A 13862-nucleotide genomic window follows, 5' to 3' on the forward strand; every position below is an offset into this window, starting at 1 on the left:
TGGCACTGCTGTTCATAACGGCACCAGAACACTGGAGAAACCCAACAATCCAATGATGGGCTTGGCTAATAAATGATGGTACAGAGCCTTGCCTCGGAGGAGGATGCAGCCACTCAAAATGTTGCTGTGGACTCACGGATAGCACCAAGGACAAAGCGTCACAATATGTTGTTAGATTTTATTTTATTTTATTTTATTTATTTATTTATTTATTTATTTATTTATTTATTTATTTAATGTTGTTAGATTTTAAATGGCAGGTTACAAAAGAGGATTGCATAGCAGGATTCCTTTTTTTTTTTTTTTTTTTGTAGATAAACTCCACACATGTGCTTGAACATGATCTAAGAGGACACATAGCAAAATGTTGACAGTGAAAAAAAGAATGTTGACAGTGGCCACCCAGCAGGTGGGGTTTCAGGTGGTTGTTTTCTTTTTGCTTATTTGCATTTTCTAAATTTTATATAATGGTTACTATATGCTCTTGTGCAGATTTTTTTTTTCAGCGAAGAGGCATTAAAGATTCATGCCATAAGTTTATTTACAAACATGTTGAGTATGTTGAATTCAAGAGTTTGATCCATTTTTCAGAGACTGCACCTCTTAAAATGTTCCTTTTCACATCGGTTTAGTGGATCAATTAAAACATCCTTATTTCTTAGGCAGTTCATGTCTTACTATAAAAAAAGGGGCAGCAAATCCAGGTCCAAAATACAAAGTCATCATAAGTAGTAGCCTCCACTTGTTTCCCACTGAAAATGGCAAATTCTTCCCGGGGCTCTCCTCATAGTGGTTCCTACGGACCACAGAGGTCGTGAGCCTCTGGAATCTCTGTCCCAACATAGCGCCGCTTTGTGCATTTATTTATTTATTTATTTATTTATTTATTTATTTATTTATATTTTTTCAAAGATTTTATTTATTTATTTATAGACACACACACACACACAGAGAGAGAGAGAGAGAGAGAGAGAGAGGCAGAGGCACAGGCAGAGGGAGAAGCAGGCTCCATGCAGGGAGCCCGACATAGGACTCATCCAGGGTCCCCAGGATCAAACCCCGGGCTGCAGGCGGCACTAAACTGCTGCGCCACTGGGGCTGCCCTGTGCATTTTTTTAAAGGGCAATGTGGGGGACTTTGGGTGAAGGGCTGCGGGTGAGCCAAAGATGGTCTACAACCAGCCAGGTTCTCGATGGATTGCTTCTCTTTGTTCCATTTACCTGCAAGATCACCAGGAGACACCATCTCCTAGGAAGCACAGGCAGCTGGGGCAGAGGGTCTGACCCAATTCTAGAAGGCCCTAGGGATGTATATTCAGGATCTCAGAGGCCCCTACTCTTTCCCCTAGAAAGGGAAAGGTGCCCACCAGGGCATTTGAGATCACTTGGCCCACTGCCTTCAGGGGAGCCCCTTGTGGGTTCTCATGCCATCCAGGTAACGTGAGAAGAGCAGGCGGGTAAAAGAGAATACACTGCATAACCTGAATCTGTCTGAGGTCACAGTGGAGAAAACCTTCTGATGATGCCAACAAGCAATTAAACCATTTTTGAACATAAAACCAAAATATTTTCACCTCAGTGCCTGTCTCTAAACATCCTCCTTCCTCCATCACGGATTAACGAGCATGGAAGTCTCTAAGGTGTCCCACATTTTTACTTGCGGTGATTTAGGTAGCACGAAGGATAAAATCATTGGTGAAACAAATTAAGTTACCTTCAGCCTGCGTTGTACTTCTAGATCCTGGGTCTCCTAAGCGTATTGGGGGAAATGTCTCCTCCTTCTCCAAGATTCTTTTTTCCTCTCCCGATGTTATTGAGATAGAACTGACACATAACATTGTTTTAGTTTTAGGTATACAACACAATGATTTGGTGTATGTTTATATTGCAAAACAATCTCCACAATAAGTTTAGTTAGCTGCATTTTGTTTCACAATTGGCTACTGATCTTTGAGCTGCTACTCAATCCATGAGAAATCTCCAAGAAGTCCACCGGAGGAAGACAAATACCGTATGATCTCACTTACATGCAGAGAATAAATCTGAAAAGTTCTCATCACACGCACACACACACACACACACACACACACACACACAATTGTAACTACGGGAAGTGGTGGATGTTAACTAAAGGTCAAAGTGGCAACTGTTCCACTTTCCCAAATCTGCCTAGTGTAAAACCAGAACCTAAGGATATGGTGCTAGGAAAGGCCAGTTTTGTTTTTTTTTAATATTTTTATTTATTTATTCATGAGAGACAGAGAGAGAGAGAGAGAGAGAGAGAGAGAGAGGCAGAGACACAGGCAGAGGGAGAAGCAGGCTCCACACAGGAAGCCCGATGTGGGACTCAATCCCGGGTCTCCAGGATCAGGCCCTGGACCGAAGTCAGCGCTAAACCACTGAGCCACCTGGGCTGCCCTGAAAGACCAATTTGAAGCATATTTGTAGAGAAAAAAGAGTGGGACAAAATAGTGAATGTGTCAGTGCTTCCGATGTCCACCAGTGAAGCTGGCTGGGTTACCCCCATCCTGGAACCATGTTGATGTGAGGTAGGAAGTAAAAGAGGAAGTGGAAAAGTGTTCACAAACCTCTTATGTACAGTGGCTACTAGCTCTGAGAGCCGCCCTTCCTCTTATGGAGAGAGAACCTATAAAGGGGGGCATGAATGTTCCCCCCAATACCCACCAGAGTGGGAAAGAGGACTGAGAGAAGTTCTGTCCTCCTCCATATAGAGAGGCAGAAGCACGATGGGTGAGGGGACGGGGAGAAGTTTCCTCTCTCCCCAGCAAGGCCATGCCAAATAGAAAGGAAGGACGGAAGGTTGGCCTTGAGACATGACCTCATTCATCCCCACCTTGAATCCATGCCATCCCTAACCTCTGTGGTTCTGAGATTCATCTGCCTTCACTTGGAGAACCTTTGGGAAGTCCTCTTCTTACCTGTCAATAAGCACAGCCTCATCCCTCCATCTCCCTAGGTTGACCCTCCTGTGCAGCAGGAACTCTGAAACTGCTCTCTGAGTTGTCTTTCACCCACCTGAAGCCTCCCCAAAGGAGACAGTGGTCCTTGGTTGCCAATTCTGTCCCTTATCCTAAATTGCTGATGAAAGACAGTGAGAAGATCTGACAAGAGAGGAGGGGGTGAGCCAGAGGGCTGAACTTCTGTTCCCAGAACAGTCCTAAACCACAAGGTCGTGTCATAAATGACTTGCCCACTCTCTCCTTTAGACAATGGAGAGTAAATAAGGATTCCTATTAGCCACTAGAGCGTTTCCTCATATTTCAGAATATGGCCTGAGTGATGAAATGACTGTAGATAACATATTTGGGGGCTCTGTCCCCTTTTCTGGGAACTGGGTTCTGCCTATGGGACTTCCTACCCTCACAAAAGGAGTAGGTGTAGATGGCCATGACTTGTCTTATGTTCTCTTCGCCCTCCAGTGTCAGCTGACTGGACCAGGGGTGAGCACTTGACTTACGAGGAGTGTGCATAAGCTAGTGAGCCTTCCAGATTCTCCCCTCTTTACGCAAACAAAGCATATTTGGGAGCAGGCATTGGAGAGAAAGGCCATGTAGAATGGGTGTTGGAATTAATGGCAGGGCAAAGCCAAGCTTCATGCTTGGAGGGGAGGAGTGGTCAGAGGGAGCAAAATGGTCTGTAAAGAGAATAAGACCAAGCAGGAAAAAGAAACCAAGGATGACAAAAAGTGGGAAAAAAGGGAAGGATAATGGAAAGAAGGAAAGACAGGCGCAGAGAGCCAGAGAAATCCAGAGGAGGCCGAGAATCTTTCTGACTCCCCATGGCTTCTCATTGCCAGCTTCAGTTCCCACAGGGCCTGAATTTACTTATTTCTAGAAGACGCTTCTACCTCCTTTTAGGAATCATCTTTTTTCATAAGTAAAATGTAGGTTCCTGGAAGCCTTTGAGCTCTGACTCAAACTATGACCCTAGCTGTGGTGGCAGGACGGGACGGTTTGAGAGGGCTGGAGTCTACCAGTGACATGCCCCATTGGGTGGAACAAGCACCTGAGGGTAGAGCCAGTGCAGGGACCCTCTGAAATCAGGGGCAGCTTACCCAGGGAAGTCTGGGTAGACAAGCAATTGGCATCTGAACAGAAAATGGGCAGAGAACTGGGTCCCTGGGATCAGAGACAAGATAGGGCAGACGGTAGAAGGGAAGTGGCTGTGAGTCAGAGCAGGGTTCCAGTTCTGAAAATCTTGGACAGAGATTCACCCAAATGGATCCTATAATCAGAACCAAGATGGGCCAAGATTTTGGGCTTCTCCTTTAAAGACAGGAAAAGAACATCTTAAACACACACACACACACACACACACACACACACAATAAAGAACATCTTTGTCAGTGTTTCCAAAAGCCCCGTATCATTTGAGTCTTTATTGAAAGGGGTAGCTATTGCCAGACTTCCTGCGCTCTGGAGGACTCCAACTCCAGAGTGCCTGGGGCCCCCCTTTAGCTCCACAAATCCCTTACTCTATTTACAGTCAATTCTTGTTATTGGTAGTTATGTTCTATAAAGTCACCTGTTCACCGAATCAGCAAATACTGAACCATTGGGTCTAGGGGAAATACAGGGTTACTTTCCTGCAAGCCTCTGATCACATTTTCATGAATGGGTCAATGCATAACCTTGTTTCATGTGTGTTTCTGCTTAAAGATATCTTATTTAATATATGTGGGTGATTCATTAACATTGGATTCAAGGCCAACAGCTCTACAACTCATGCCTGAACAAAGCTTATCTAACACACTTATTTTCTCCAGAAGGCATGTCACAGCCTTTTAAGGTGCATTAGAACCTTTACCACAATGGCAGTGCCAATAAATGGAGGAGCCATTACGTGTGTTCCTCCCAGAAACAATGACAACTCTTTAGGGGAAAAGAGAACGATTACTTATTAATTTTCATAGCCAGAGTGCCTAGCACAAGGCCTGGCTCCTAACAATCACTCGATAAATATCTGATAAAAGAATCATAGAACCAGGGAAGAAGCCCAGTTCCAAGAGTCTGTACCGGGCTCATAGCAACAGCAATAGCAATGGTTCTCTGACTGTCTGCAAGTTTGCCTGCTATGATGGGACTTGGTCCTTTCTGAGGCTGAGCCTGCAGGAAGGGATTCGGCCGAGGAGAGAGGAGTAAACACTAGGCAGGGCCCGGAAGCACTCATCATTGCACACAAGGGAGCACAGGTAATCAGCGACTTTCAGCAAAGAACCGTCCATGACCACTCACAACATGGGAAGCCACATTCTGGGCTCAGGCGGTCAGCTGAGCTGGTGAGGAGTCAGGGAGGTATCCCAACTGGAAAAGGAAGGAGATGCATGTGTGCAAACTGCACTTACTTACATAAAAGTGCTGAGGAATAATCTGCTTCATTAACGTGGCACCAAAACTTCTAGTTGTAACTGGGTCAGCTAAATAGCCTAGACAACAAGCCCTCTACACAGATCATCGCTTTCCTAACTTTTTGTCTCCGTCTTTTTATTAGTTTACACCCCTGAGCAGGCTATTTTAAAAGACACTGCCCCTGCAACAAATGGCATTTTAAGTAACTACTTTTCCATTGTTATTAGAGGCACAGAATTGCCACTCAAGCTTCTGACCACCAAGAGATGCCACACGGAGTGATTCTCTTCTAGCCAAAAGTAAAAAATCTTGAAATTTGCTCTGCTTGTAGTGGTTAAATATACATGATTTGGGCTTTTAAAATACTGAATTAAGGGATCCCTGGGTGGCTCAGCGGTTTAGCACCTGCCTTCAGCCCAGAGTGTGATCCTGGAGACCCGGGATCGAGTCCCGCATCAGGCTCCCTGCATGGAGCCTGCTTCTCCCTCTGCCCGTGTCTCTGCCTCTCTCTCTCTCTCTCTGTGTCTCTCATGAATAAATAAATAAAATCTTTAAAAGAAAATACTGAATTAACTTGAGCCTATCCATTGCTATGAATTTCACTGATCTCTTGGGAAACCTCAGATGGACAGTAAGTGACACTGATGTCTGGATTCCCCAGTGCTCACGACAGCAGTGCACGCACAGGTGAACTTTGTGAGCTGCTGCGGGGGTTTTAGCCACAGCTCACCCAGCCCAGGTGAGGTGGCTTCCGACCTCTCTCTTGTGCTCTGTTCTCGACAGACCCAGACAAGCGTCCTCAGCCATCCTAGGCCCCAGCATGATGGGCTGTGAACCTCTGCTCTTGCCTGCATTTGCAGACACACACACACACACACACACACACACACACACTCGAGGGGCTCAGTCAACACTGGCAGACTTTTTACATCCCTTCTATTCAACTATCATGGATGGATCCCCTATGGGGAAGTAAAATTCTCTTGTCCAAGGTTCTTCTTCTGACACCCCCTGGGATCTCTGAGCCCTTTCCCCCAACAGAGATAGAAGAAATGACCACACCTGTGCTAGAGAGTTCAGAGAAAGAATCCAAGGAACGCGGTGGCGGGGCTGGGTTATGGCAGAGAGGGAGCAGGCTGCTGTCTCATCGCCCCGGCTCTGGTTTGAAGAATGAAATGCTGCAATTATATATTTGGATGCTTCCATAGGCACATGAGATTAAATCCCTTGGCAGATCACTGCTCCTATCAATAGGGACACATTCCTGAGATGTGCCTGCCTGTGATCCGTGCCTGCCAATTGGACATTCCCTTACTCAGACTGCCCGCTTGGGCCTTCCTCCTTCCTGCTGCCCACTGCCCGTCAACTCACCCAGGCTGGGGCCTCAGGGCATGCAGGGGCAGTTTTTCTGAAGATCACGGGAACACCTCTGGCCAAGCGGTCAGTGACACCTGAGTGCTGATTCCTGGCAAACAGAGAGCACTAAGTTGGGAGTCGTGTTCTCCAGGCTCTGCCTCAGCTCCTGCATGAAATCTGCTCCAGCATGCAATCGGTTCTCAGTTTCCCCACCCAGGATTGTATGCTCTGGACAAATACAATCCTCCTCCTATATGGTCCCTGCTCCTCAACAGTTGAACATGTCTGGAGAAAAGCAGATGGCCGCACTGACGGGTCTCACTTTGAATTTAACACCACAATCTCAAGTGGGCACTCGGCACTGTTGAAAAGTCCTAAGCTTTCCCTAGACTATTGAACTCTCCTCTTCCAGGTGGTTATTCCCTCCTTCTCCTCTCTCCTCAAACCTTCAATGCCCTCCTCTTGCTCATTTCTCTCAGCTAATACAATACTTTTTATTTCATTGAGAAAAAAATAGAAGCATCAAAAAAGAATCATCTTTTCATCCTGTCACTAATCAACCAACCCACCCACACCTGTGTCACCAGCTCTCCCTCCCCTACCCCTGGCCCCCTCCACCAGGAGGGACCAACCATCTCACTTTGCTGGGATCTGAGTGTTTTCCTGGGAGGGGAGCCTTTCGGTGCAAACAACAGGCAAGTCCTGGACAGACCAGGATGAGTTGGTCACCCTACCTCCTACGGTATCCTGGATTCCATCTCCTTCTATAATTGGGGACACCATTCCCATAATTGTGCCTTTCGCCTGCACCATTTTTTTTTCTTTCTCCTCTGGATGGGTCTTATCAGCGCATAAACATGCTATGAATTTGTCCACCCTTTAAAAATCCCCCCTAGGCCTCACGTTCCCTCAGCTACTGCCCCATTCTTCTGCTTGCTAAACTGCCAGTTGGTCAAGTTCCATCATCAGCCAAGTGTGACCTTCCAGACACAGGCCTCCCTGTTGCCACCATTCAGCATTCATGGTTGCACTTCATGGACCTTAGCACTGATTCCCAACACAAACCCAGAGTATCACGTGCTGAATCTCAGAGAGTCCAGGGCCCGCTGATATATTGGGATCATTTGGTTATGGACCAATCCCTCTCTCTCACCTCCCACCGGGAGCATCTTGACAGCAGAACCTTCCTCTACTCATCTCTGCATGCCGGTGGTCTAGAACATTGCTAGGCACATAGAAGGAGAAGAGTAGGTGTTTGTTGAGTGAACAAATGACTAAACTCTGAGTGAATTATGGACCCGGTTCAAGGTCCCTGATCACTTTAACCACATAGGCCTCACCCTCCTCAACTTCCGAAGTGCTGGGTAGTTGACACTTCACCACACCTTCACGTCACATTTTTCCTTTTGTCATGTGGCCAGTTATCTCCTGGAGTGTACCAGCTCTCAGGCATCAGTCTTGGCTTTCTCCCATAAGCTGGTCGGCCAGTTCCTTGTGGGCAGCCTTTACGCTCCCCAACATCCAACAAATACATTGAGCGCACCAGTCAGTTGGTATGAATTACGATATACCTCAAGGGAACGCTCTTCCAAGTGCTATGGGCCATCAGACAAAAGACATGTCTCCTTCTGGAAGGAGCTTGTACGATAAGGGACTGGGATATTGAGTAACAGGATAGCAGAAGTCTCTTGCCAGTAGATAGTAATCCCCCCCCTTTTTCAACCACCTCAGGACTCAGGCAAGATTTGGAGTCCAGGAGAGAGCCGGCAGCCAGGGTGAACAAATCAGTGAGTAATGCCTGGGAGATGGACCCATCCAGGCTGCTGGTATACCTGGGGAAATGATACACCTGGCTTCAGAATGTATTACCTGGATGGATCTGCTTTCAACCCCCCCACCCCACCACCCACTGGTCCCCACGAGCCCTGGAAGTCTCTTCCTTGTGCCTTTGGAATATTTGGTCTTGTTATGATAGAAGACTTACCATCAAAGAAACATTTCATTCCCTGCTCAGTTAGGTGGGTCGTCTCTCATTTTGCTCTCTTAAAACCCCCACTTCCCCACCTGAATCCCCCTTCCTCCTCCAGTCGCCAAAGGAAACTCCACCAAAGCGCTTGGATACCAGCCTGTAGCACCCTCCCCTTCTATGCCCTGCCCTCTCTCCTCCCCCAGAAGGGCACCTGCAGCCCTAGCAGAAAAATGGTTGTCAATTTGTGCAGCTGGCACAAGCGTTTTAGCATATTGAGTGGTCCAAATATTTAAATATCTATGATATAGGAAGCGTGGAGAACATTAAAAACCATTTTCTCCCTGCTGATTGCAAGAGAGGAAATACACACAGTCCCTGCTCCCCTACACAGTTGCAAAACTGCTGGCCTAATCATATTGCCTATGTAAAGTACCTCTCCCGCCTCCTCCAGTCTGGCTTTAGGTTGCATTTACTGTAAACAAAGATGTATTTTGGAGGGGGCAGTTGGATTGAGTTTATTGTTTATGTAAATCTCTCAGAATGTGACATAGCAAGATAGCTTCCTATGTTGTGTTGATCCACATTTTAGGCCAACAGCCAAAGTATTTTATCTTTTCCTTCATTATAGTGATCTTCCAATTAGCCGTGGTCTGTAATACCCTGATTTTGGTGGCAGTGGTTTGGACAGGATTGTTTGATAGTTCTGCTCGAGAGGCAAAATAAGGGGTCTTATTATAGAAGTGCAGAGGTTGCGCAGAAGCTGAGTTCTGTTGCAAAGTTTGCCGATAAGGGGAAAACCGGCCCTTAAGCGTCCATTCTGTTCTGTATATTAACACTTCTAATCTGCACTGCTGATAAAACTGCAAGCCATTTGCCTTTGGAGGAATTAGTTCTGCCTCACTTGTGTAACCAGGCGATGGTGATTAACCTTTAAACTGTCCAATATTCCCAGCAGCCTCCTGCTCCAGATTAGAAACTATTTAGTTATGACCAACTAAATTAACAACACTCCCTCCTCTGAAGAATGAGATTTGGAAGGTGGATGCATTTTAAGGTGGAATTGTGTTTTGAATTGGTGATCCATCTTTCTAAGGTGCTTATTCCCTCGCCCGTTAAAGCAGGAGGCTGCCACAGTGGGGACGGAGGGTTCAGCTGGAGGCTGGGGAGGAAGGGGAGGGGGACCGGTTGTCCTGGTTGGGTTTGCACATCCAAGGTTTCATGAACACAAAGGAAGACTGTCTTAGGTTTGGATTTCCTTCCCTGTGATCACCCCAGGTTAAAAGGGGACTTTAGCTCCTCTGCTAGACCCAAGCCATGCTCGCAGTGGGACAGAGCAGTTTGCTCCTGATGGGGATTAAGGCATAAATGAAGTAGCTCCCTTACCACCGTACTCCCAATTTCTTCCTGGTGTTGAATGTCAGAAAAAGAGGCTAACTAACTTTCATGTTCCAGACCCAGCGATCTGCCCACCGCAGGTGGGTCCACCCAACTGAACTGCGGTCGCGCTAACAATCCCGCTCAGACCCTCTCTCTCCTATCTGCCCATTTCGAATGTGTAATTTATCAGTGGAAACATACCCTCGGTGGTGAGGGCCAGGCAATTATGTAATCGTGTCGTGCCTCAAATCCCCAAATTGTTGGTCCTCCCCGGATAACAAATAAAATGGAACAACAACCCGCACTACCGACACCCCCGTCGCCACCCAATCCCGGTAGCAACCTTTTCTGTTTTACTAGTTTCATATTAGCTGCCTCCTTAAAAGCTGCTAATCTGGATACTGCATTAGCAGGATGTCAGTCAAGCCGCAGTCCACGGCGAAGCCTTCTTCATATACCAATTTAAATCATTCATGGTCTTTTCTTTGGCATTATTCAAAAGATCATAATAATTTTCTTGTGCCCACGGCACAAAAAAATCAATTATTTCCCCACAAAGACTTGAAAGTACTTAGCGAGTGCGGCAAGAAAAGCTGAGGGTGATATCAAATTGAAATTGCACTCATTACATACAACACAATTAGTTGCCACTAGCCTCGCCGGGCTTTAATTCTGAATGGCATATCTTTATTATTACAGAAACAAGCATGCAAATGGCATTGTTCAGGATTTGCCGAAATCAATAGGATATAGTGCTGTGTGTTTGGTGGCCACTGTCACTCACGCTGCTGTGGATGCGAGATAATGTGTGTGTTTGAATTAATGAAGGGAGCAGGCGACATCATAAGTGACACCCAAATAAAAGAAATGGGTACATGATATTTGTAATTATTCTACTTGTGTTTTTGTTGTAAATACTTGTGCTTTTTGTTTTTTAATCAAAGGATTAATTGCATTTTAATAAGGCATTATGATTTGCAGAGCTTTAGTTAATTAAAACTTGTAGTATATAATTATGAAGTGATGCTGAGATTTTTCTAAAGATCACCCATATGTTTAGAATATGTATAATTTTTCTGTTAAGCAGTTGCGATCTCCTCCCCCCCCCCTGCCTTTCTCCTTGGTCCCTCCCCTGCCAACAGAAGATATGGATGACTTACGTGAAATGGTGAATTGATGATTCCAGGTGCATCCCTCTAAGTGGCAACTAGAACCCGATTTAGGTTATTGCACAAATTAAAATGACTCTGAAGCAGCACTCATGTGACAAGCTGTGGCCGAAAACTTTCTTGTTGACACCTGCTTTCCAGGTAATCCTCCTGAGATGCAGCACTGTAGAGGTCTGGGGGGCTTGATATGGGTTTCAGAGGGCAAACACTGAGATTTTCCATTGAGAGCTAGACCCTGGTTGGTTCTCTGGGGCTGGGACCAGACCCTAGTTGAAGCCGCTGAGCCCCGACCTTGCCCTCTGTGGCACATAGGAACTTACTCGAGGAGGAGGAGGGTGGGACGGGGAGAGGGGATGCTGAAAATCAAGGGAGCTTGGAGTTCCCGAGTGTTAACACATTAGTAATTCACAGTGGAATCCAGCCCAGAGACGCGGAATCGCGTTTCCTGTAGGTGTATATTATGTGAAGGCTGATGGATTAATTGCTAGATAGATGGAATCAAGCTAAGGTAAAACATTATTAAAAAGTTTTAAAATCTTAATGTAACATTTTGAAATCTGCTTTGGGAAATTTTTTTCGTTTCAGGCTCCTAGTTTTCCATCCTCTCTGGGATCAGGAGTCCTAGCTGTCTCTTTGCAGAAGGGGGAGGGGATCCATTTGCTGGGAACTTACAATGCTCTTTGTTAAGGACATCCAGGTGGCCCTGTGATGGTGGGTGGATGCAGAATCTGGTGGTTGGGTCTCGGGTGGCCAGTGATATGATGAGATGAGGTGACTTCAAAGTTATCCTTTAGGACCTAGTTGGCTGGGCACCCAAAGGCAAATTTCCTTTCCCCTCTAAAGACCCAGTCGCTGCAGTGAGGAGTATCAAGATCCCCCACTCCCTGCGAGGCCATGTGAAGAAGGATAAAGTTGAGGGGAAGAGGGTCCTGTGATGCTCATGCCTCAAACCTGGTTTTCCAGGAGACCCACAATAGTGCTCTAAGTAGGGTGGCCCAAAGCTGATTTAAAATCTACTATTATTAGGTTGGTCATGGCTTCCTATTTTAACTCTGAAAACCTAGAGCTTGAAAAGGTGGTTCATTCAAAGCTTGCTAAAATATTTGCTCAGCAGCACAATGGTGTGTGATGGAAAATAAACTCTTGTGGCTTGCTTCATCCTATCAGCCGCGGCCTGCAGCAGGGAAAGAATGAGGGAAGGTCAGTCAATTATGTGTGGTAATCACCGTAAGCATATTATCTGAGACACAGATGTCTTCTATGACCCCACACGACATGGCTATTAACCTCGGAGCAATATAAAAATGGAGTGGGCTTGGGGGGAGGAGCAGAGGTAAACCAGACTTTCAGCCTAGCCTTGTCCACAGGCTCGGAAAAAAAAAAAAAAGTTGTGGACATGAAGACTCTTTTCAGGTACCCAACCAACAATCTGACCCCAACTCACGGCAGCTGGGTCCTCACGCCCCTCCTTCCCGGAGACCTTTCTGTAGGTCTGGGCATGTGTGGAAGTACTTGCCTCATCTGAAAACGAGACTGATAAATTGACTCGGGAGATATCTCGGTCACACAAAGGCCCTGGAACACTACTTTCCATTCACTAGAGAAGAGGAGAGAGGGAAAAGCAATTTGGGTATTTATGTGGGTATTTAAAGAAGTTCACCTCCAGTCTTGGGCATTAGTGGGCAGGGAGGACGGGGTGGGGGGTCACCCAGGTGTGTCAGGGGACACAGACAGTGGAAGTCATGGGCTTTACCTCCCAATGTAGCCCTGATTCTGGTGTCTCCCTGGGGAAGTTGGCACCGGGCCCAGCCTGGGGGAGGGAGTGGGGGGACACAAGAGCCTTTGACAGGTTGTTACATGGTCAGGGATGCACACACGTTTAGGGAGGCAGCTGCCCCTTGAAGCACCCCGGGCCGGGTGCTAAGGATTCCAGAATGAAGGAATGAGCTTCTGCCCTCCAGGAGCTTATAGCCCGTGGGGGCGAGGATGTGGGAAAAGCTTGAATGCAAGTTGGTGCTCAACTATTTTAAAACGTGCTGTGGATGCTGGAGTAGGCCTACACAAGGCGTTCTGGGCAGCAATGAAGAAGGGCCTCTTCTAGCCCAGGCGGTCGGGAAATCTTCCTGGGGCAGCGATGCTTGGTGCTGGGATGCATGAGCTGGTCGTAAGAACAGCTGTCCTTCGGAGGAACTCACCAGAGCAGGGCCTCGTCCTGGGCCCTCTCCTTGCCTGTTGTCTGATTCTCACGGACCCTATCTCAGATCTGAGGCTCAGACAGGTAAGGCTACTTGCCCGGGGTCTCACAGCTGCTTAGTGGTGGAGCTGGGATTAGAATCCAGACCCAAGGGACTCCAAACTCCACAAAATAGGAGGATGTATTTGCCTGGCAGGCAGGAAGATGGCATTCATTTCAGATGAAGGGAGAGATGTAAGCAGGGCCGCCTCCAGGGTGTGCAGGGGCAGCTGGGGCTGGGGCAGGTAGGCAGCACGACCAGGCCCCCCACCCAGGCCCAGGGTCCGGTGGCCCCTGCCGTGCAGCTCAGCTTCCTCCTGCCAATGACAGAGTCACAGCACCATCAGCCCCGTGTTTCTGGAAGGTCTTCCTGAGAGTTGCAGGGAGAGA

The 13862-nt window shown here is 47.0% G+C and overlaps 1 protein-coding gene across 1 annotated transcript; it reads right to left on the minus strand.

The window, feature by feature from the left end:
* Positions 1-651: 651 nt before the first annotated feature.
* Positions 652-843, minus strand: LOC129512105 (cytochrome c oxidase subunit 7C, mitochondrial-like). The gene has a single exon (XM_055329390.1). The coding sequence runs from the start codon at positions 841-843 to the stop codon at positions 652-654; it is 192 nt and encodes a 63-aa protein (XP_055185365.1).
* Positions 844-13862: the final 13019 nt, after the last annotated feature.

The sequence above is a fragment of the Nyctereutes procyonoides genome, unplaced genomic scaffold (assembly GCF_905146905.1).
Source record: "Nyctereutes procyonoides isolate TBG_1078 unplaced genomic scaffold, NYPRO_anot_genome, whole genome shotgun sequence".
In the NCBI taxonomy this organism is placed as follows: Eukaryota; Metazoa; Chordata; class Mammalia; order Carnivora; family Canidae; genus Nyctereutes; species Nyctereutes procyonoides.